General features: G+C 57.8%; 2 protein-coding genes across 8 annotated transcripts; one reads left to right on the plus strand and one right to left on the minus strand.

The window, feature by feature from the left end:
- Positions 1 to 750: 750 nt before the first annotated feature.
- On the minus strand, positions 751 to 7925 carry ENTR1 (endosome associated trafficking regulator 1). 5 transcript variants are annotated; one of them, XM_057548604.1, is made up of 10 exons: positions 7690 to 7925; positions 7440 to 7589; positions 6635 to 6703; positions 5747 to 5859; positions 5044 to 5451; positions 4435 to 4508; positions 3464 to 3575; positions 3084 to 3146; positions 2510 to 2706; positions 751 to 1771 (listed from the first exon to the last, which is right to left on the minus strand). In XM_057548604.1, exons 1-10 carry the CDS (start codon positions 7757 to 7759, stop codon positions 1747 to 1749), a joined length of 1281 nt encoding a protein of 426 aa, XP_057404587.1. In that variant the 5' UTR covers positions 7760 to 7925; the 3' UTR covers positions 751 to 1746. The 5 variants fall into 5 exon arrangements, with proteins under 5 accessions (XP_057404587.1, XP_057404585.1, XP_057404584.1 ...); XM_057548602.1 differs by having other exon boundaries at positions 751 to 1775; positions 2510 to 2649; positions 7690 to 7923; XM_057548601.1 differs by having other exon boundaries at positions 751 to 1775; positions 7690 to 7923.
- PMPCA (peptidase, mitochondrial processing subunit alpha) lies at positions 7926 to 18359 on the plus strand. 3 transcript variants are annotated; one of them, XM_057548598.1, is made up of 14 exons: positions 7926 to 8083; positions 9246 to 9448; positions 9883 to 9962; positions 10205 to 10287; positions 11952 to 12046; positions 12823 to 12923; positions 13308 to 13571; positions 13871 to 13963; positions 14057 to 14175; positions 14279 to 14369; positions 14459 to 14521; positions 16092 to 16236; positions 17277 to 17700; positions 17738 to 18359. In XM_057548598.1, exons 1-13 carry the CDS (start codon positions 8013 to 8015, stop codon positions 17444 to 17446), a joined length of 1578 nt encoding a protein of 525 aa, XP_057404581.1. In that variant the 5' UTR covers positions 7926 to 8012; the 3' UTR covers positions 17447 to 17700; positions 17738 to 18359. The 3 variants fall into 3 exon arrangements, with proteins under 3 accessions (XP_057404581.1, XP_057404582.1, XP_057404583.1); XM_057548599.1 differs by lacking the exon at positions 13308 to 13571; XM_057548600.1 differs by lacking the exons at positions 7926 to 8083; positions 9246 to 9448 and having other exon boundaries at positions 9907 to 9962; positions 11954 to 12046.
- The last annotated feature ends 675 nt before the right edge of the window (positions 18360 to 19034 follow it).

A 19034-nucleotide genomic window follows, 5' to 3' on the forward strand; every position in this document is an offset into this window, starting at 1 on the left:
CCGTAATAGCCCGGGACCCGAGCCCACGGGGTCCAGATGCACAGGCAGAGATGCGTGTTCAACAAAGTCATCGTGAATTGTTCTCTGAAGTTTTTTTTTTTTTTTTACTGTGGAACACTTCAAAGGCACAGAGAACAGTGTAACAGAAGCCTGCGTGTCCACCCCTCTCCTTGCTGCACCCAGACCCCCTGTGCCCAACCCAGCCCTCCAGCCCGGTGATCTGGTCCCTGTAAAATAAATGCTGTGCCCTCTACCCAGGGCTGTGGCCCAGGCACCCTCCCTGGCAGCCCCAGCCCTGTTGCGAGCGCACCCAGAAGAGAGGCTCGCTCTAACACTCTCCTACTAGACCACCCTGTCTGAAGTCCGCTCTGAAAACTGATCCCGGAACCCACTTTTCACCAACGGGCAGGAGCACAAGGTAGTGGGTGGGGGTAAGATGAAGGGCGGGGTCAGCGGGGACTCCTGGGAGGCTCTTACCTGTAGCTGAGATCACAGGGCCTAGCAGTCTGAACGTCTTGGAAGTGCAACCACGGACCTCAGATGCTCCCATGCTAGACTCCAATCTGTCCCACCCAAGACACGCAGCTGTGCCTCGCATGTCTGCAGCCGAGCCTAGCGGCAGGTGTGGGTCCACCCTAACCCCCTGGGCTTTTTCATTTATCAGCACAAACCACCCATTAGGCCACGGTCAGCAGCGTGATTCTCAAGCATAAAGAACGAGCTGAATTAGGAAAAAAGGGACACTGCATATGAATTTTAGAATTTATTAAATAAGAAAACTGTCAATTTGAACAGGATGCAAAAAGGACGTTTATTTAAAAAAATAACATCCATAGGAAAACAGCCAAAAAGGCATCTAGTGCATGTTACGCCTCCCCTCCAACAGGAAGGGATTGGAAAGGCACCTGGGGAGACGTCGCCCTGACCCGGGAAGGCTCTGCCTAGGCTCCAAGTCCCTGAATCCTACGTGTCATCGTACAAGATGCCGCCTGGAACGCGTAGCAAAACCCTCCAGCCAACACCAGTTTTCCAGTGCACTTAGATTGTGTCCCACCGTGGAATGCCTGTGCTGACCTTGTTCCCTGAGGGAAGACAATGGCAACCCTTCGTGGGGCGTCCATGCTCAGGTCACCAAGCACAGGAGCCCCCCCGGCCCCCGGAAGCTGAAGGAGCGGTCTGTGAGCCAGAGGGGGCGCTGAGCACTGGCAGTAAGGCACAGGCCCCCGTCTGCGGCGCGCGCTTACGTTACGGCTCATTTAGTGTTGTTCTCTACTTATGAAAGCAAAGACGATCAACTGAACTTATCTTACAGTTCATATTCTAGAATGACAATGGAAAACACTCATCACAGAATTGCTGTTTTCGTTTAGTAACTCTAAGAAAAATCACCGGCTTTTAGAGAAATGTCTTCCAGTAGATGATGAGCGTCTATAAACAGCGGGGAGCTCGCCAAGAAGGGCGACACGAAGCACAGGAGCTGCTCTCGCATACGGGAGCTGCTCCTCCCTGCGTGCGGCTAATGATACTGTTCCAGGCCATGAAGTTAGTATCTCGTGATAGATATTTTTACTGTGTGAAGACTGCACATTCAGAGACATGGTGGCGTGTTGGAATCCGTCGGGTAATGGTTTCAGGATGTAAACAGAGCTGTGAGCTGGAAGCACCTCCGTGGTTCTCAAGACTCCTCCCCCTGATCTTTAATTTCAGAAATTCTGTCTATAGATTTAAGGATTTCAGCAACAAGATTCAACGTTTCAGCTCCAGAAACCAGCTGCCTGAAATAAAAGCACAGATGTTACAGATGGTTTCTACAACTGCTCCAGGGCAATAACAGAAGCTTTGGGACCTCCCTGGCGGTCCAGTGGTTTGGGCTCCCCGCTTCCACTGCGGGGGGCACAGGTTGGTTCCCTGGTCGGGGAACTAAGGTCCCGCAAGCCATACAACGCAGCCCCCCGCCCCCACCCCCCCCGCCAAAAAACCCCGAAGCATTAAAGCAGAGAAGTTCCAGAGTGAAAAGTGAAGAGTTTTTAAATCTTAGATTCTGTCTCAAGAGACTCTTTGTACTGGACTTAAACGAGACGGGCTTCCCTACCCACGGCTGTGTCTGGACACCCGATGGGCTTCCCTACCAGCGGCTGTGACTGGACACCGCTGCCGCTGAGCTCAGCCCCGCGGGAGAGAGGTCACAGCGACGGCGACCGACCCCTCCCAGGAGCCTCACTGTGCCCTGCATGTCTTGGGCCTTCTTCAAGTTTATGTGTTTTTACAAGAGGGAAAGTATTATTCTTTTTCACTCAAAACCTTGGTGTCTCGTAGGTGATTCAGATCTGGCTGACGTTAACCCTCAAGCCTCCCAGGTGAGAACGGTTATCCCTCCGCGGACCACGGAGGGCCTGCTTGCCAAGGATGTGTCGTATGACCGCGGGGTGAACAGGATCACTGAGCCCCACCCCACGAGGCTGCAGCTTGAAACACCGGCTAAGCACCCCCCTCCAACCCCTGCACTCACCTGATGGAGGCATGCGCGTTGTTCATGACAGCACGGAGGTTCTGCAGGGCCGCCTCTGCGTTCTGCTTCACCACTGTCAGGCTGGCGCCCTGGCCTGACCGTAGGGCTTCGTTCTCGCGCTTGAAGTTAGAGACCTGCGCCTGGGCCCGAGGTGGGGGGTAGGGGGCGGGCGTGGCAGCGTTAGGACTTTTTCCTGGCTAAACAGGAGAGCAGCTAAAAGGCCATCTGACTGGCACCAGACAAGGCACCCTAGGTAGAGGCGACAAGGGGATGATGCCCTTTCCTAACTGGGGGGTAGCAGGCCTCCTAAAGGACACGGGCCTAATGCCGTCCCTGGTACCTCACCTGTCCTCTGGTGTGCACGTGCCACCCCCCACTGTATAGTGATGCCCTCGACACTCTTGTTGGGCACAACCAGGAGGCCCGGGAGGAAAGCTCACACTGTCCTGATTTGGGTGCTTCATCTGCTAGGGGGAGCAGGAGGGGAAGGGGAGGAAACCCCAGCAGAGATTCTTTGGTGCCTTTTTTGGAATTCACGAATACGTGAACCATTTAAGACCCTCTCTCTAGTTACCTGGAGCAAGCTGATTTCCTGTTTCAGTTTTAGGACGTGATTTTCTGCCTTTACTGCCCGTTTCTGTTATTCCCCCCACAAAAAAAGAAAAAAAAAAAGGCATCACTGCTGTGGTAACGTGGACACAGGACGCATCCCCTCCCTCCCCGTCCCTCTCCCTCACCTGGCGGCCCCGGCCAGGCGGGCCCACCCCGTGGCTGGGCAGCCCATGGTGAGGGGCCCCTGCTCACTGCCGGCCTGCCTGGGCCCACCCAGACCCACGTGCCCCCGGGGCAGGACTCGGTGCCCTGTAGGGAGTGACACACCAGACACTTCACAGTGTCCAGCCAGGCCGGCCCCGCCCAGCTCCCCCGCTGCGAACCAGGAGCCCGTCTGCTCACGGTCATGCGCTCCAGATTCCGCTCCACCTGCCGCGCCACCGACTCCAGGTCGTGATAGTCCCTCTCCTCCTTGATCATTTTCGCTTCCAACTTCCGCTCAAGCGTCCTCACCCTCGTGAAGGAAAAAGCCCAGGTTATTAGGAACTCCCTTGACTCATTCTAAGAATGTTAGACTATAAGGAGTTTTAATTGGACTGATCAAATAAAAACCACAAGAGCCCGAGGTTTCAGAATGCACCTTCGGAGGAACAGCTGTGAGGCAACAGCCTCAGAGCTGGATGCGAGTCAGCGCACGTACGGGCGCCCTGGGGCCGTCTGACAGCTCTGCTGCTCCGTCATCAAGTGGGCTTGATTTTGCTGTTTCAAATACACTTTTACACAGAACATAAGAAACATCTGATGCTGAGGGTTTAATGCAATAAAACCCACGCTCACACAACTACTGAAGCCCGCGCGCCTAGAGCCCGTGCTCGTCAACAAGAGAAGCCACCGCAATGAGAAGCCCGCGCTCGCCGCAACGAGAGAAAGCCCGCGCACAGCAACGAAGACCCAACGCAGCCAAAAATAAATTAAATAAATAAACTAATTAAAACAAAACAAACAATAAAAACCCAGGCACACACAGCTGCTGAGCCTGCGTGCTGCAGCTGCTGAGGCCTGTGCCCCGCGCCCCTGGAGCCCGTGCTCCTACGGCGGGAGAGGCCATCGCGGTGGGGGGCCTGCGCGCCGCAGTGGAGGGGCCCCCGCTCGCCCGCCGCGGCTGGAGAGAGCCCGCGTGCAGCGGCGAAGACCCAACACAGCCCCCCAAAATAATTAATTAATTAAATAAGTAAAGAAATAGAAAAAAAAATTAAAAAAAAAAACAAACCCAGGCACAGTCCAACTCCGATACTTCGTTATCGTTTTCGCATTGGTTTCTTTGAGGGTCAGAAGATGGTTTGAATTGCAAGCCTAACTCAAAACTTACGTACATTTCTGTTTGAGTTTCAGAGAAGCTCTGAACCTCAGTCAGCTTCCTTCTTAGCTTAGAATTTTCATCTTTCAGCTGTAGAAAAAGAAAATCCTTATTAGAAACTCAGTGTCTCACTACAAAGGGATGTGTGCTTCTGCTCTTTGGCTCTGGAACTTCTTGATAAACAAAAATATTGCAAGAGTCCCTCTACAGTCCACGTACAGGGAAAAACCAAGAACAAAGTTCCCTGTTTATTAAAGGCCTACTACAGTCACAGACTCCAGTCTTACTCAGATCTTGTAACTCTTTCTTAGGTGACTATAATTTTTCAAATGTCCTCAGGACACCGGGCAAGCTGTCCCCGAGCCACCAGCTGGGGTGGATGGACCCTTTTCTGAGGGGCAGCGCATTGAGGGTCTCCCTCTGCTCCAGTTGACACCCCCTCACAGCCCTCCGCGTGACTTTTTGGTGGTTACGCTCACGCCGGTCAGACAGACCACAGGCTGTCTTGTCCTTGGAGCCCACCCCCCAGGCCATCAGGGACACTGGGGGCTCCAGGCTTCCTCCAAGAATGCTGCTTAGACACGAGCCGTGACCAGGATGCCGACGCACAGCCCCGCTCACTTACTGCTTCGTAACTTATCTGCAGCGTCCGAAGGTGCCTGTCCCCCAGAGACTCTCCGGGGACTGTGAAGTCGGTGCTGGGGCTCCCGGCTGGGGAGACGCGGGAGTCGGAGTCGCTCAGCGTGCACGGAGGCAGAGACTCGGGCCCCACCAGCTCCGACGGGTTGGAGAAAAAGGAGACATAGGTGCTGCAGGGCGACGTGCTGGCGGTGACCCTGGAGGAGTGGGTCTGCTCCACGGCAGACGGCAGGTAGGCCCCGTCCCACCCTTCGTCCTCGTCCTCGTCCTCATCCAGGACGTCGCCAGCCCCCGTCGGGTCTTCGAAAAACGGCTGCTGATACTCCAGGCCATACCCCACGGTCTGGGAGGTGGGGGAGTTGCGGTCGAGTCCCAGCGAGTGCCTCGTGGCTTCCTGAAGGAGACAGGGAGGCGATGCTGACTCAGGAGCCGTCGCAGGCCCTTCTTCCTAGACGTCTGACGTTGGAACAAGAAGAAAGGCCCATCTCGGCTACCGGGAAGGTGAGGGGCAGGAGGGACCCAAACGGCTCTGAGCGCCACCCGGCTTCTCCGCCGGGAGCAGCGGCTGCCCCACTTTGCCCCACAGCCCTCGGCCAGCCTCCTGGGAGGGAACGCTGCACGTCAGAAGAGAGACGGCCTCCGGAAGGGTTTTCTGTCTAAGGTCACTGCAAACAACGCCTTAGGTTTACCTTTGAATAAATTCTGCTGTCGGTATTCTCTTTCGACAGGCCAAGGTTCTTGCTTTTCAGAAACTCTTTAAAGGAGAATGGATTTGCCTCTTCAAGATCTCCAAGTTTCTCACCTGAAATGATAACAGATGTCACAAACGTGAAAAGTCTCCTGAAGGTCCTTAAAGGGAACTTCCCTGTTCGTTGCTTTTTCCTGAACATGACCCCAGCTAAGATGGGGAACACTGCCTTCGTCCTTCCACCAGACCTCAGCGACACTGGGAAATGAGAAAGCTGGCTGATAAAACAGACCAACTCGGGCATTCTAAATTCTCCTTCTCGTCCCAGCCCCTCGGTCCCCACACCTTGCTGCCCACGGGGTCCACCTGGGGACATGTCAGGCTGCCACGCACCTCCACTCCCATGCAAAGGGCTTGGGCCGCAGCCTATGCCGGAGGCTGGCGGAGCGCACGTGCAGCCACGTGAGGAACCACTGCTCCGCCTCCAGCCTTTTCCCCACTCACTCTCCAGCTTTCCCTTCTCTTTCCCACTCTCCCGGTACCCAACCAGCCACCCTGCGGCCCTTTTGGCCCACCAGTGATCCAAGCCCAGGTGCCAACCCTGTATGAAGTTGGCTCCTGTAACCCTGGCCCCACTGTCTCCTCAGACCCCTCAGGTGTGACTTCCCACCCCCTGCCATCCCTCATGCCCAGGTTCTCCTGCCCCTGTGCCCACTTTCCCTCCACCCGCGGGTCAGGATCGACTGTGGGGCTCCACCCCCACCTGCTCTTTCGGGCTCCAGGTGTACTAGTTATATGCTGTCAGACTGACAGCCCTGCCGCTGGGCACGTGCCTGGCACGTGGAGACATGGACGGAGAGAAAAAGAAAGGATTACTGAACTACTGTACCTCCAAAGTGCGTGTTCTGGGCTCCTGATGGACCTTGCTTAGTGCCTTTCCCCTTTCCATAGGCAAAATCTGCAAAGAGACATCATCACCCCACCGTGATCATGGGAAGCCTTTATGACCACAACTTTTTTTGACATGCGGTCTCTATTGCAGTGGTTCTTACGGCCTGGGCAACTTTCAGAGCACAAGCCCCCGGGCTCCTGCCCCTGGAGATGGTCTGACGTCCATGGGCCCTGGCATCTGTGACTCTGAAAAAGCTCCCGATAGGTTTGATGCCCCGTGGGGCAGGCGCACGTCCTCCGTCTTATGGTGCCTCCTGAATGCCCTCGTGGGTTGTCATTGGCTCTCAGACCCTGACAGAATCACCTAAACACTCCCTGAACACCCTGGACCCCAGGCGGTGTAGCCGCTTGGGGCGAATTAGGATGAACTAAAGATGGCCTCTGCCCAGCTGCAGGCACCAGAGGATGGCTACACCTGGTTTCCCACCCTGGCCTACTGGATGAAGGTTCCCTCATCCTCCCACCTGAAAGAGCCAGGTGGTTTCCTGTGTTGCCACTGGGCCTACCTCTATGCCGGCATTTGCCATGGTGTACTGGAACTGTCTGGCGGGGGGGGCAGGGGGTTCTCCAAGAGGAGACTGTGAGCTCCAGGGAGCGGGACTCCCATCCACTTGCGTTTCCTACTCCCAGCGCCCAGCGCACGGTGGGGCTAGTGGTCACCGTTGGGCCGGGGGTGAGTTGCGCTATCGCGCGGGACCTACAGGTAGTGCCGGCACCGGGAGTCCCTGAGGCTCGTCTCTCACCTGTGTCTCCCACGGAAGCTAGCACCGGACTGGGCACATAGCACATAAACGTCGGCCGAATGCCGAAGAACTGGGACTCCAGGTCCCTGGCTTGGGGGCGCTCACAGTCTAGCTGGGGGAGACAAGACCGGCGCTCATAGAACGCGGGAGCTGTAATAACAACAAGAGCGACTTCACCGCGCGCCCGCCTCACCTGGACCTCAGCGCGGACGCCGGGCCGCGGACGCCCGCCCGCCCCCCGCCCGCTCACCGTCCGGAATGACGAGGCTCCGGGGCCGGGACAACGGGGTGACGCCGGGGCGGCGCGCGTAGCCCGCCATCGCTGGGGGCCCCGCGGCGCCAGCTCTCCCTAGCCAGGCAGCTGCGGCTCCATGGCTCCGACTTCGCCCCGACCGCGGACCAAGTCGGCCACCCCCGTCGCCCGCCGCTCGGCCGCTGCTCCAAACCTCTGGCCGCTGCTTCTGCTCCGCGCACCGGAAGCGCAAGCCTGAACGCCTTGGGCCGGCGCCGGGGGGCGGGGGCGCCGGAGGCGGAACAGGAAGTGACGACAGAGTCGGTGGGCGGTGACTCAAGATGGCGGCTATGGTGCTGGCGGCGACGCGGCTGCTGCGAGGCTCGGGCTCCTGGGGCCGCTCGCGGCTGAGGTGAGCCGAGGGCCGGCCGGGGATCGGCCGGGGGCTGGGGCGGCCCCCCCCTTCTGGACGCTCCGCCTTTGGCTCCCCCACGCCGAGGGGCGGCGCCCGGCAAGCGGGCTGGGAGTGCGGGACCCCCGCCCGGTCCCCGAGGCGACGGGAGCACTTCTCCCCTTGGCGCCCCGGGCTCCGACCCCGAGCCCCATCCGCCTCTCTCTCGTCCTCTCCTCCCGGGCGGTCGGGGGTGCTCGTCCGAGGTCACGTGTCATCTCCGCCCCGGCCCCTTCCGGCCGCGTGCCCCCTTGTGAGGCCGAGCCGGCAAGCCTGGGTTCTGTGGTCGCCAGAGTCATGTCCTTGACTGCTGTGCTCTGTCCCCTCTCCTCTGGATGTTTGGCCTTTTCCCGCACTGGCGCTTTCATTCAGGCGACAGATGGGTGTTGATCCTTCGCTGTGAGGTCCTGGGTGCGATGGGGACAGAGACCAGGCAGTGGGTCCAGGCAGTCTCGTGCCCAAAGTGTCAGCTTTGAAGGGAGTAAGCCGCCTTCGACAGTAAGAAACAGGAGAGACTAACTTCAGGTCGGATGAGGAGGAGCAGCTTACGAGGAGGTGACGTCTAAGCCAAGGGATGGAGAATGAGAGAAGGGTCAGCCCTGTGAACAGTGCAGGGGAAGGCAGGTCAGACCAGGAGCCGTGAGCACAGCAGCATGGGGATGATGAGCCCAGTGTGTCCAGGGAACGGACCAGCCGGCCAGTGGGACCCGGACCTGGGGCGGGGGGCGGCTAGCAAATGGGTTTGGAGGGGGAGCTGGAGGCCTTCGGGACCAGGTGAAGAGATGTGGTTTCCGCTTAGGCTCCAGGGGGCTGTTGAAGGGCAGGGCTTGGCCAAGTGCTTGGTGTGTAGAAACAGACTTAACCCACTTAATCCTCCTTTCATGGAGGTGGCATTTGAGGTCTAAGGACCTGAACCAACTTGCCACATGTCCCTGGGAACACCTCAGTGGTGTTCTTGGTCACTCTTCTGTGTTGTCTCTGGGGACGTGTAGAAATCAATTCTCTAGATAAGGAGATGCTGATTTTTTAAATGCACACAAAACACAAATCACTGCGCCCAGGTGGTCCCCACAGGTCCCGTCATCTCAGGTGTACTGTACCTGGGCCGGCTTCTGTGTTTCAGGTTTGGAGCCCCTGCGTACAGGCAGTTCAGTAGTGGTGGTGCCTATCCCAGCGTCCCCCTCTCTTCCCCCTTGCCCGGAGTACCCAAGCCTGTTTTTGCTACAGCTGATGGACAAGAAAAGTTTGAAACCAAAGTTACCACACTGGAGAATGGGCTTCGTGTGGCGTCCCAAAATAAGTTTGGACAGTTTTGTACAGTAGGAAGTAAGTACTGTCGGTAGCATTGCGGGTGGCCCCGTCTGTTGTAACGTGCACACGCTTCAGTTCACTGTTAGTTGTACTTAGGGTGTCGTTCGTGAACTGTATCCTGAGTGAAAAAGCATGGCGTAGAATCTGAAAATTTAGTAATCAGAGTATGAACGGTGGCTCTCCTGGTGGTGGGTTTTCTTTTCCTTCTTTCTACCTTTCTGTTATCCTAAAAGATTTCTACCAGAGATATAAAGTACGTAATTTTATAAATACTGACGTACGTGTATAGCTGTGAAAACCTCCGGAGTCAAGGTAATGTACGTATTTGTCATTCTCACATGTTTAAATCTGGCTGTTTGGTCATATTCACAATTTTAAAAGGTTTGTCTTGATTAGATCTTCCCTTTTGAATATCTGACTTAACCTGTCAATTTTCTTTTTATTGCCAGTTCTTATTAACTCTGGATCAAGATATGAAGCAAAATATCTCAGTGGAATTGCTCACTTTTTGGAAAAATTGGCATTTTCGGTCAGTGTCCAACTTGTGATTTTTGATACTATACTTGGGAAGAATCTGTCAAGGTTTGCTTTTCTAAAATGGGTATTTTAATAAATGCTTAAGTTGCCAAGTTGATACGAATTAAAGTTTCTAAGTTAAAAGATGATTTGATTTAATGTGTTCTGAAAGCAAAAGTAAGTTTTTTTCTTAAAAACTGTATCTTGGAGGCTGTTCTGCGTGGCTCATGTAGGTTCTCTTGTTCATTTTTCTAGTCTACGGATCGATTTGGCAGCAAAGATGAAATTCTGCTTACCTTGGAGAAGCACGGGGGTATTTGTGACTGCCAGACATCAAGGTAAGCCAGCTTTCACGTACAGACTCGTCTTTTATCACGTGGACTGTCCTCATCCTTGGTCAGAGTCCCCCTGAGCCCCTCCCATCGGCGAGGCTGTGGAGGTGAATGGTGAGAAGTGAGCCCTGGTCCAGGCAGAGATTCAGGTGGAGGGTTGGGTGTGTGGCAACACTTACACAGAGGCATGCGCTCCGAGGGCCAAGCCTCCCTGTCATTCGAGCCAGGCTGCTGGCTGGGCGCTGGGGACGCAGAGCAGGCCTGTCCCCAGGATGCTCACAGATCGGGCAGAGGGCTGCACCACAGCTGGTGGATGCAGGAGCCAGGGGCCGAGGGTGGTGGGAGCGTGGGGGGGGTCAGGAAGGGAACGGTAGGTAACTCAACGTCGGGGCTGCTGCTTGAAGGCGCCTGCCAGGTGGAATAACGGGCGGCCGTGGCTCAGACGCAGGGGACAGCAGGTGCAGAGGCTCAGTCTGGAAGAGGCAGTGGTCAGTTTGGGGTGGGGAAGGTTCAGTAGGTAGCTGGGGCACAGATGGGGTAGGGGTGCTGTGGACAAAGGCAGGTGGTGTTTGTCTGCCCAGTGTGGGGCGTGTTTGGAAAGCTGTGTTCAGGGCAATGTGAGATAAGCAGACAGAGATCACACCTTTTTTTTTTTTTGGGTCCACGCCGGGTGCCACGTGGGATCTTAGTTCCCCGACCAGGGATCGAACCTGGGCCCCTGCAGTGGAAGCGCAGAGTCCTAACCACTGGACCCCCAGCGAAGTCCCAGATCACACTATTTTTAAGCAGTTGGTTATTTCAATCTGAATGTTAAAAAAATTAGAGAGAAAATATAGGTTAAATGCCAAGAATTAGAGTTGGCATGGAGGCAGTATGTTCACATGTTCAAAAAAAGTCCTGTTCAGAAACTTGTGGCTCCCGGCTGCCCGTGAATGAAAGCCAGACTGGTTGGCTGTGTTCTTGTGAAAAATCGCATCCTCCTTCTCCCCAGGGAGCCCCTTCCTCTGGTCAGGCAGGCCTGTGTTCTGCCCCAACGCAGCCAGCTAATTCTCAGCTCAGACTTTCGTTCCTGCCGCTCTCCCCCGTGGTCCTACAGCACTTCCCCACTGAGAACGGCCCCTTCCCTGCAGAGGCCCTGGTGGCCACGTCTCCCCTCCAGGGCTCGCTCCTCTCCACGTGGCAGCCGGGCCTGCCCTGCGTGGTCTCCGGCCTGACTGTGCCCCCCTCGTGGCTCTGTGGTTGTCACGTTCGCGCCTCCCCTGCCTCAGTGCACCTGTCTAATCACAGCGCCTCGTGCTGCGAGCTACTGTGACAGTCAGTCTCTGTCCCCCAGCCGTCTAAGGCCAGGCATGCACCCGTGTGGACGGTTCACCTAGCGGACACTCAGCGCAGGATGACACGAGTAGCCTCAGAGGGGGCTTGTGCTGGTGAAAACCGCTCAGAGCTGCCTCTCCAGTTCGGCTGGACAGTGTCTTCCGCTCCAGCGATTAGCCCGTGCACAGCTGTGGTTCTGCCTGCTAAGAGTTTACACTGTAAGATGGCAAAGGGGGAAAAGCCCCAGGTGTATGCTGACCCTCGATGCAGAAAGATGTAACCACCTTCCCTGCCACCCCAGCATACACCTGTCGTGACCTTATTGCCCCCAACGTTGGTTTTGTTGGTTTTTCCAGAGACACCACCATGTATGCTGTGTCTGCTGATTCTAAAGGCCTGGACACGGTGGTTGGCTTGCTGGCAGACGTGGTCCTGCACCCCAGGCTAACAGGTGTGCGTTCGGGCTGCTTGAGGGGTCCTGGGGTGGGGGGCAATGCTGGGAGGTGTGTTGACGCACTGCCCCGGGGAGGGGCGCTGTGTTATGGAGCCTTGGGCCCACCCACCGGTGACAGTCAGCAGGGGGGTCACGGGAGACAACGCTCACGATTAGAAACGTCCTTGATACTGAATACTTCGACTCTCGTCTCTGAGCCCTTTGACGTTTGTAGCGAAACGGTTCTTTCATTTCAGAAAAGCATCTCAGACGGTGTTTAAACACCCTGACTGACGTGCTACCAGAAGTTTCTGTGTCTCTGTGCCCATTCCCTTCCTCAGCCTTGCAAATGGCAGGACTTCAAGCTCCCTGCTAGGAGTGGACACAGGCCAGTCTAGCTGCGCTGTGTTTCACAGCAGCCTGGCCTTGGGGTTCCCAGGCTGCGGTTCCACATTACGATCTTTCTGGCACTGGTTCCAGTTACCCGATGAAACACACCCCCGCCATTGGTGTGTGCCTCTGTGTCTGGACCTGAGCGCCTCGTATGGGGAGGAAGCCGCGGCTCGGAGCGGGGCCAGGTGGCTGCTTCCGGGCAGAGGGGAGGAGGCCCAGATCGTCCAGGTCCCGGCCTGCAGGGCACTCTCCCCGTCGCTCGTACAAGCGCCCCCCAGGTCTGCCCCAGAGGAAGGCAGAGGAGGCTCTGCCTGTGCTTGCCGATGAACGACACTGGGCCCAGCTCGGCAACCCAGGCTCAGGGCGGCCTCCGTCTGAGCCTCGTCTCTGGTTCTCTGCAGATGAAGAAATCGAGCTGGCGCGTATGGCTGTCCGGTTTGAGCTGGAGGACCTCAGCATGCGGCCCGACCCGGAGCCCCTTCTCACCGAGATGATTCACGAGGTGCGATGGACACGCGGGCCACCTCCACGGCCTCGCCCCCGACCCCGGGCTCTGGGGGGGTCGTTCACCTGCCTGATGCCACCTTGCAGGACATTTTTAATTTCTGAATTTGTTAGCTATGCAAGTTTTAAACTTTTTAATCCTTACGGTAATGAGGTCTGTAGAGTGAGCCTTTTATGTTACATTTCTTACGAATTTTCATTCTGGAGAGGCAGATTTTACTATTTTTGTAAACACACAAAGCTGCTCCTGCCAAACGGTAGCTGAAACGAGCAGCTGGTGGGCTTTTCCCATCTGGCCGGGGATCGCCGCAGTCCCGGCTTGCCTGGGAGGCCTGGCTGCGTTCCCTCTGTCACTTGTGTTTCTCTTGCTTCCTTTATCAAGGCCGCTTACAGGGAAAACACAGTCGGCCTGCACCGTTTCTGCCCCACAGAGAACATAGCAAAGATTGACCGGTCGGTGCTTCACTCCTACCTGCGAAACTACTACACCCCCGACCGCATGGTGCTGGCCGGGGTGGGGGTAGAGCACGAGCGCCTGGTGGAATGTGCCAGGAAGTACCTCCTGGGCACCCGGCCTGCCTGGGGCAGTGGGGCGGCCGTGCACGTGGACGGGTCGGTGGCACAGTACACTGGGGGCGTCGTCAAGGTAAAGCCATGATCTCGGGTTGCGTACGCTTTCTTTGACTTCTTTTTTCAGTGTGATCGATCTTGCGTTTATCCTGAAGGTGTTAGGTTCACCTTAACCGGGCTTCACCTTAACCCGCGTTCCTGTTAGAGCTGAGCTCCACCTGGGCTCGAGGCTCGGCTGGCTCGCGCCTCTCGAGGGGGTTTCCTGACTTTGGTGTACGGTTTCTGTAGACCCGTTTATATACCACCTGACCTGAGAAGCGTGCGAGGCCTGGTGGTCTTTCACTGAGTGTACGCATCCATTCTTCTTGGTTCCAGCTGGAAAGGGACATGTCCAGTGTCAGCCTGGGCCCCACCCCGTTCCCCGAGCTCACGCACATCATGATTGGCCTGGAGAGCTGTTCCTTCTTGGTGAGTCCTGGGCGGCTCGGGCGGGGCGTCCTGGAGCGGGTCACACCTGCGCGGGCTCCGCCCAGGCTGAGCTCTGCCATCCGTCTGCCGCAGGAGGGGGACTTCCTCCCTTTCGCGGTGCTGAACATGATGATGGGCGGCGGCGGCTCCTTCTCGGCCGGCGGGCCTGGCAAGGGCATGTTCACCAGGCTCTACCTCAACGTGCTCAACAGGTGGGTTGGGTGCCCTCGCCCGCTCTGTCAGGGCCACTGGCCCAGCCGAGCATGCTCTGGGGCCGTGACACCTTCCTGGTGTCCCTCTCCACGTCCCTCACAGGCACCACTGGATGTACAACGCGACCTCCTACCACCACAGCTACGAGGACACGGGCCTCCTGTGCATTCACGCCAGCGCCGACCCCAGACAGGTGAGGGCCGGGCCTCCTTCACTGCGGGAACGGGGGGATGAAAGCTGCCGGGCTGAGATCACTCTCTCGCGCTCCACGCTCTCTTACAGGTTCGAGAAATGGTGGAAATCATCACGAGAGAGTTTGTTTTAATGGCTGGAACTGTGGATGTGGTAAGTAGGGCTCCTAGCCATTTCCAACATCCTCGCGGTGTTGGATGGGTAGAGAACATGGTGTAGGGGTGGCCGGCAGAGGGCCCGTGCTCTGTGCCCACACCACCAGCGTCCCAGCCAGAACAGCACAGCCCCGGGGTGACCCAGACCTGCCCCCGTGGGAGCCCGTCCTCCCTGGTCTTGATGCTGAGAACCCCCCCAGCGCCGGGTCTGCTTGCTCTGACCGAGCCCATGCCTCCTGTGCCTGCCCTGTGTCCTTCTGTAAGAGAGTAAATTGGAGCAGCGTTGAACAGAACGAGCGGGCCACGCGGGGCATTTTTCTCGCTCTTTCTTGACTCTGGTTTATGTTTTGACCTGAGATTTTGCTCCCTCGTTTTTTTCATTTACTTCTTATCATACCGTACGTGTTCAGAAGTCTTGTTTTTTTTCCTGGGTCAGAACTGGCACCAGTAAGCAGGTTCTCTGTACGCGCTACACGTGGACGCGCGCTCAGACACCTGTGTGCACACGCATGCACACGCGCTACACGTGGATGCGCGCTCAGACAGCTGTGTGCACACGCACGCACATAGGCACACACACACGTGCACGCCGCAGCAGAGAGGCCCAGCGTGTGAGCCTGCTGGGGGTCAGTGCGTGTGCTTCACCCTCAGAGCTTCTCTTCTGCACGTTCCGTGTTTTCTCCAGTAACCACATACTCCCTTTTTAATCAGGAAAAGAAGCATTATTCTAAAAATAAAGACGTGTTTAAAAATTTACACTTGGTGGTTCCATTAGCGTCCTGCTAGAAAAAGTGTTTTTCTCTAACGTGAAGGCACCTTGAGATAAAAATTATTTGCCTGAACTTGCAAAAGCGATCAAGACCTGTGTTAAATCAGGAGTTATTTTACTTAAAAGATACAGACTCTCGACAGCTGAGGTGTTTTCCAGCACCTGTCCTCCAGGCCTGTGAGCTCCCCGGTGGGCGGCCTGCACCTCTCACCAGCCCCCCTGTCTCTGCCCTTGCGCTCCAGGCTGGGCTTCAGGAACGGAACTCACTGGAGCTGCAGTCTTAAGCTTGGCCCCAGATACAGAGCTGGCAGCTTGAGCTGGCTCCCGCGGGTTTCCCAGGGAGCGCGGTCAACGTAGCTGACAGGACCCTGCTCCGGGATCTGGGGGGAGCCCCAGAGCCTGCGTTGAGTTTGTTTTCCTTGTGATTTCAACGTGTGGCCAGCTTTGGGGTCCTGGAGTTTGGGTGTTCGGTGTTCTTCCCTGCTCATGCTGCATGGCAAAGTTTAAACCCAAGAACTCCAGGGAAGCATATACTTCTCCCTTATTTCGAATGTGGTAAAGGCCCTATTACTGTAGTTCCAGCCCTGACCCAGAAAGCACAGAGGCGGAAACATGGCGGGATCTGCTGGTGACTTGGGCCGCGAGCCCAGGCACGGGGGGCCATCTTCCCCTATTCAGCCCTGGGTAAGCGGAAGACCCTTCGCCAGGACACGTCCGTCAGCCCCTCTGCTGGCCAGGCCGTTTGCGATTGGCTGGGAGACGGGCGTGAGCCCACGGACTGAGCCACGTGACCCCGCAGGTGGAGCTGGAACGGGCCAAGACGCAGCTCACGTCCATGCTCATGATGAACCTGGAGGCCAGGCCCGTCATCTTCGAGGACGTGGGGAGGCAGGTGCTGGCCACCCGCTCCAGGAAGCTGCCCCACGAGCTGTGCGCGCTCATCCGTGAGTCCCGGGCCCGGGGTGGGGGTGGCCCCGCAGGCCCGCACCCCAAGCCTTGTCCTCTCCCAGGCCTGCTTCCCGGCCCTGCCCGCGCCGGCTGAGCGTCGTACCTGTGTGACTCCAGATTTTTGCCCCCTTATAAAAGGGCCTCTCAACGACCCCCCCCAGGTTTCAACGCAGATTCAGTGGGAAAGTGGGTGGAAAGTGAGTGGCCCGGTGCTGTGCTGTGCGTGGAGAGACACCAGCTCTAGCAGCGCTGCCCCGGGGGCTCCTGTGAGAGGCCTTCAGGAGGCCCTGAGCTTCCGTTTCAGGATGCCAAGCTGTACTTGCTTGTGACTCTCTGGGGGACAGGTTGATCTTAGCTTCGTCAGATTCCCAAGGGGTCCGCAAGCCCAGAAGGGCTCTGCTTACTGCTCTGCGGGGCCAAGTCACCCAGGGCGAAGCTGACCTGGTCCCCGGGCGTCTGCTGGGTTTGGGTTTGGAGTCCTGCTGAGGACAGCGCTTGCCCCGCCCACGCGCAGACCCTTGTCCTCCCTGGGAGAAGCCCCTCAGACCCTCGAGTACGACAGTACCCGATCTCCCTGAGGCCTCGTCTTCTGTAGAAAATAAGTTCCCGGGGGTGTGGTTCCCTCCTCCAAGGCTGGGCCACGTGTGCAGGCCCTCGGCCCCCCTCGTTCTGACCTCACCCTTCGTCCATGCGGTGCTGAGGCTTTGGTTTTCCCCTCCCTGCAGACTCGCCATGTAGGTAACTCACAGCTGAGGGGTATTTTTTCCTTTTTTAATTATATTAACTCCTGTTGGGATGGGCATGTCCTAATGCAGTTGAAGTTAACACTTGCCCATTTACTAAGAAACTCACCGTGCAGTCCGCACATGGCTGCACCCGGACCTTCCGGGGTCCTCAGCATCCCTCCTCCGCAGGTGGGGAGGCGGCGGCAGGTTGGGGACCCCTCTGTCTGTTCAGGACTGCAGCCACGGCGGGGAGAGGAGTGGGACCCATGCGGGGTCGGGTGCTCCCCTGACGCCTCTCTTCCCCGTGCCAGGTGACGTGAAGCCAGAGGACGTCAAGAGAGTTGCTTCTGCGATGCTCCGCAGGAAGCCCGCCGTGGCTGCCCTGGGGGACCTGAGCGATCTGCCCGCGTACGAGCACGTCCAGGCGGCACTGGCGAATAAGGACGGGCGCCTGCCCAGGACGTACCGGCTCTTCCGGTAGAGGCGCCGCGGCAGCACCATCCACACCGTTTCTTTGGGGTGACTTCAGCGCAGACGTTCATAGACGCTGCAGACTGTGGGACGTTTCCTAAACGTGAATCCCTTCAGAATTGGACGTGCCAGTCAGTGGAATAAAGATCGCGCTCCACCGCTGGGGCCTGGGGGAAGCGCGGGGAGGTCGGGGCAGCGGCTGGGGCCTGGGGGAAGTGCTGGGAGGTCGGGGCTGCGGCTGGGGCCTGGGGGAAGCGCGGGGAGGTCGGGGCAGCGGCTGGGGCCTGGGGGAAGCGCGGAGGTCGGGGCAGCGGCTGGGGTCAGGCCGGGCTAGTCTTCCCGCTCCCCCAGGAGTTTCGGCAGGTGGGGCAACCGCGCAGTTCCCCGAGGCCGGCGGTCGTTGAGCGGGCGAGGCCTGACCTCTCCTCGGAGGCCCCCGGGCCCGTCAGCCCGCCTGCATCCGGGAGGCCAGGGCCACCCACACCAGCACCTCGAGGGTCCCGGGGCGATGCACCATCCAGCTTGACCGGTGAGGGGTCGTCTCTTGCCCTCAATAGTAAGGCCCTGACTTCAGAGGTGGGGAGCTCGGGGCGGGGGAGGCGGGCTTGAAAGGCGGGAGGACAGAGGCCGCGTGCGGGGCCCTGCAGGGTCAGGGGGCTTTGGTGACGGCCCTGCGGGGCCTGGGCACCTACACTGGCTGCCCTGGGTCCTTCTGACGCTGCCGTGGTTCAGAGGGCGGCTTCCTGGACGCCAGCGGGTTGCACAGAACCGGGCCACAAAGCTTTGTGGAGAAGAGTCGTCTCCAGGCCGTAGTTTTTGAAACGCTAAGTGCAGCCCCTGCTGTCCAGCTGGGAGAGGGAGGGGTGATCTGAGGCCGTCAAATAAACGTTTCAGCGTCACCTCTGTCACGCCCGTTCATCTTGCCGGGGCCTGTCGTCCCTTTATTTCCATCCCTTTACTGCGCACCTACCCTGGCCCAGGTGGGAGCTGTCTGGGCCCCTGCTGTCCTTCGCCTGCTCCGCTCCAGTCCGCTGGGTGGGAGCCCCAGGCTCATGGCCAGCGGGCCAACAGCGTGGATTCCAGTTGTTAGGAATGCCCTGTGGTTACTGGGCTGGCTGGGAGGGAGCGCGGGAGCGCGAGGCGTCCTGGGAGCTGCTCCCAGCCGGGCCCAGGTGCCTCTTGCGGGAGCTGGCGCTCACCCGGGCTTCCTGTCCCCTGGACACCCCCCTCTCCCTTTCTCCCCCCGCTTTACCCCCCACCGCCCCGTTCACTTGGGGGCCTTCCCTCCACCCTTTGAGCCCCCGCCCACTCTACGTGCTGTCCGTGCCGTTCCCGGGGCCCCGCGTGCGCCTTCGCTGGCGCCCGCGCCGAGTCTGGCCCTTGGGGACTGACTGGCCTGTGGCAGGACTCGCGCGTTGGAGAGAACAAGAGACAGACTTTAAAAACCACCCTCACACTGGGTCGTATTTCGCAATTCTTTATGAAGCTGATTTTCCAGACCCTGGTCGATTTCATTTGCATTAATTTGAATTTCAACCTAACCTTCCAAATGAAAGCCCATTCATCTAAAGTCTATAATGGCTGATCTTAAGTAAACT

This window comes from Balaenoptera acutorostrata, chromosome 6 (assembly GCF_949987535.1).
Source record: "Balaenoptera acutorostrata chromosome 6, mBalAcu1.1, whole genome shotgun sequence".
NCBI lineage: Eukaryota > Metazoa > Chordata > Mammalia > Artiodactyla > Balaenopteridae > Balaenoptera > Balaenoptera acutorostrata.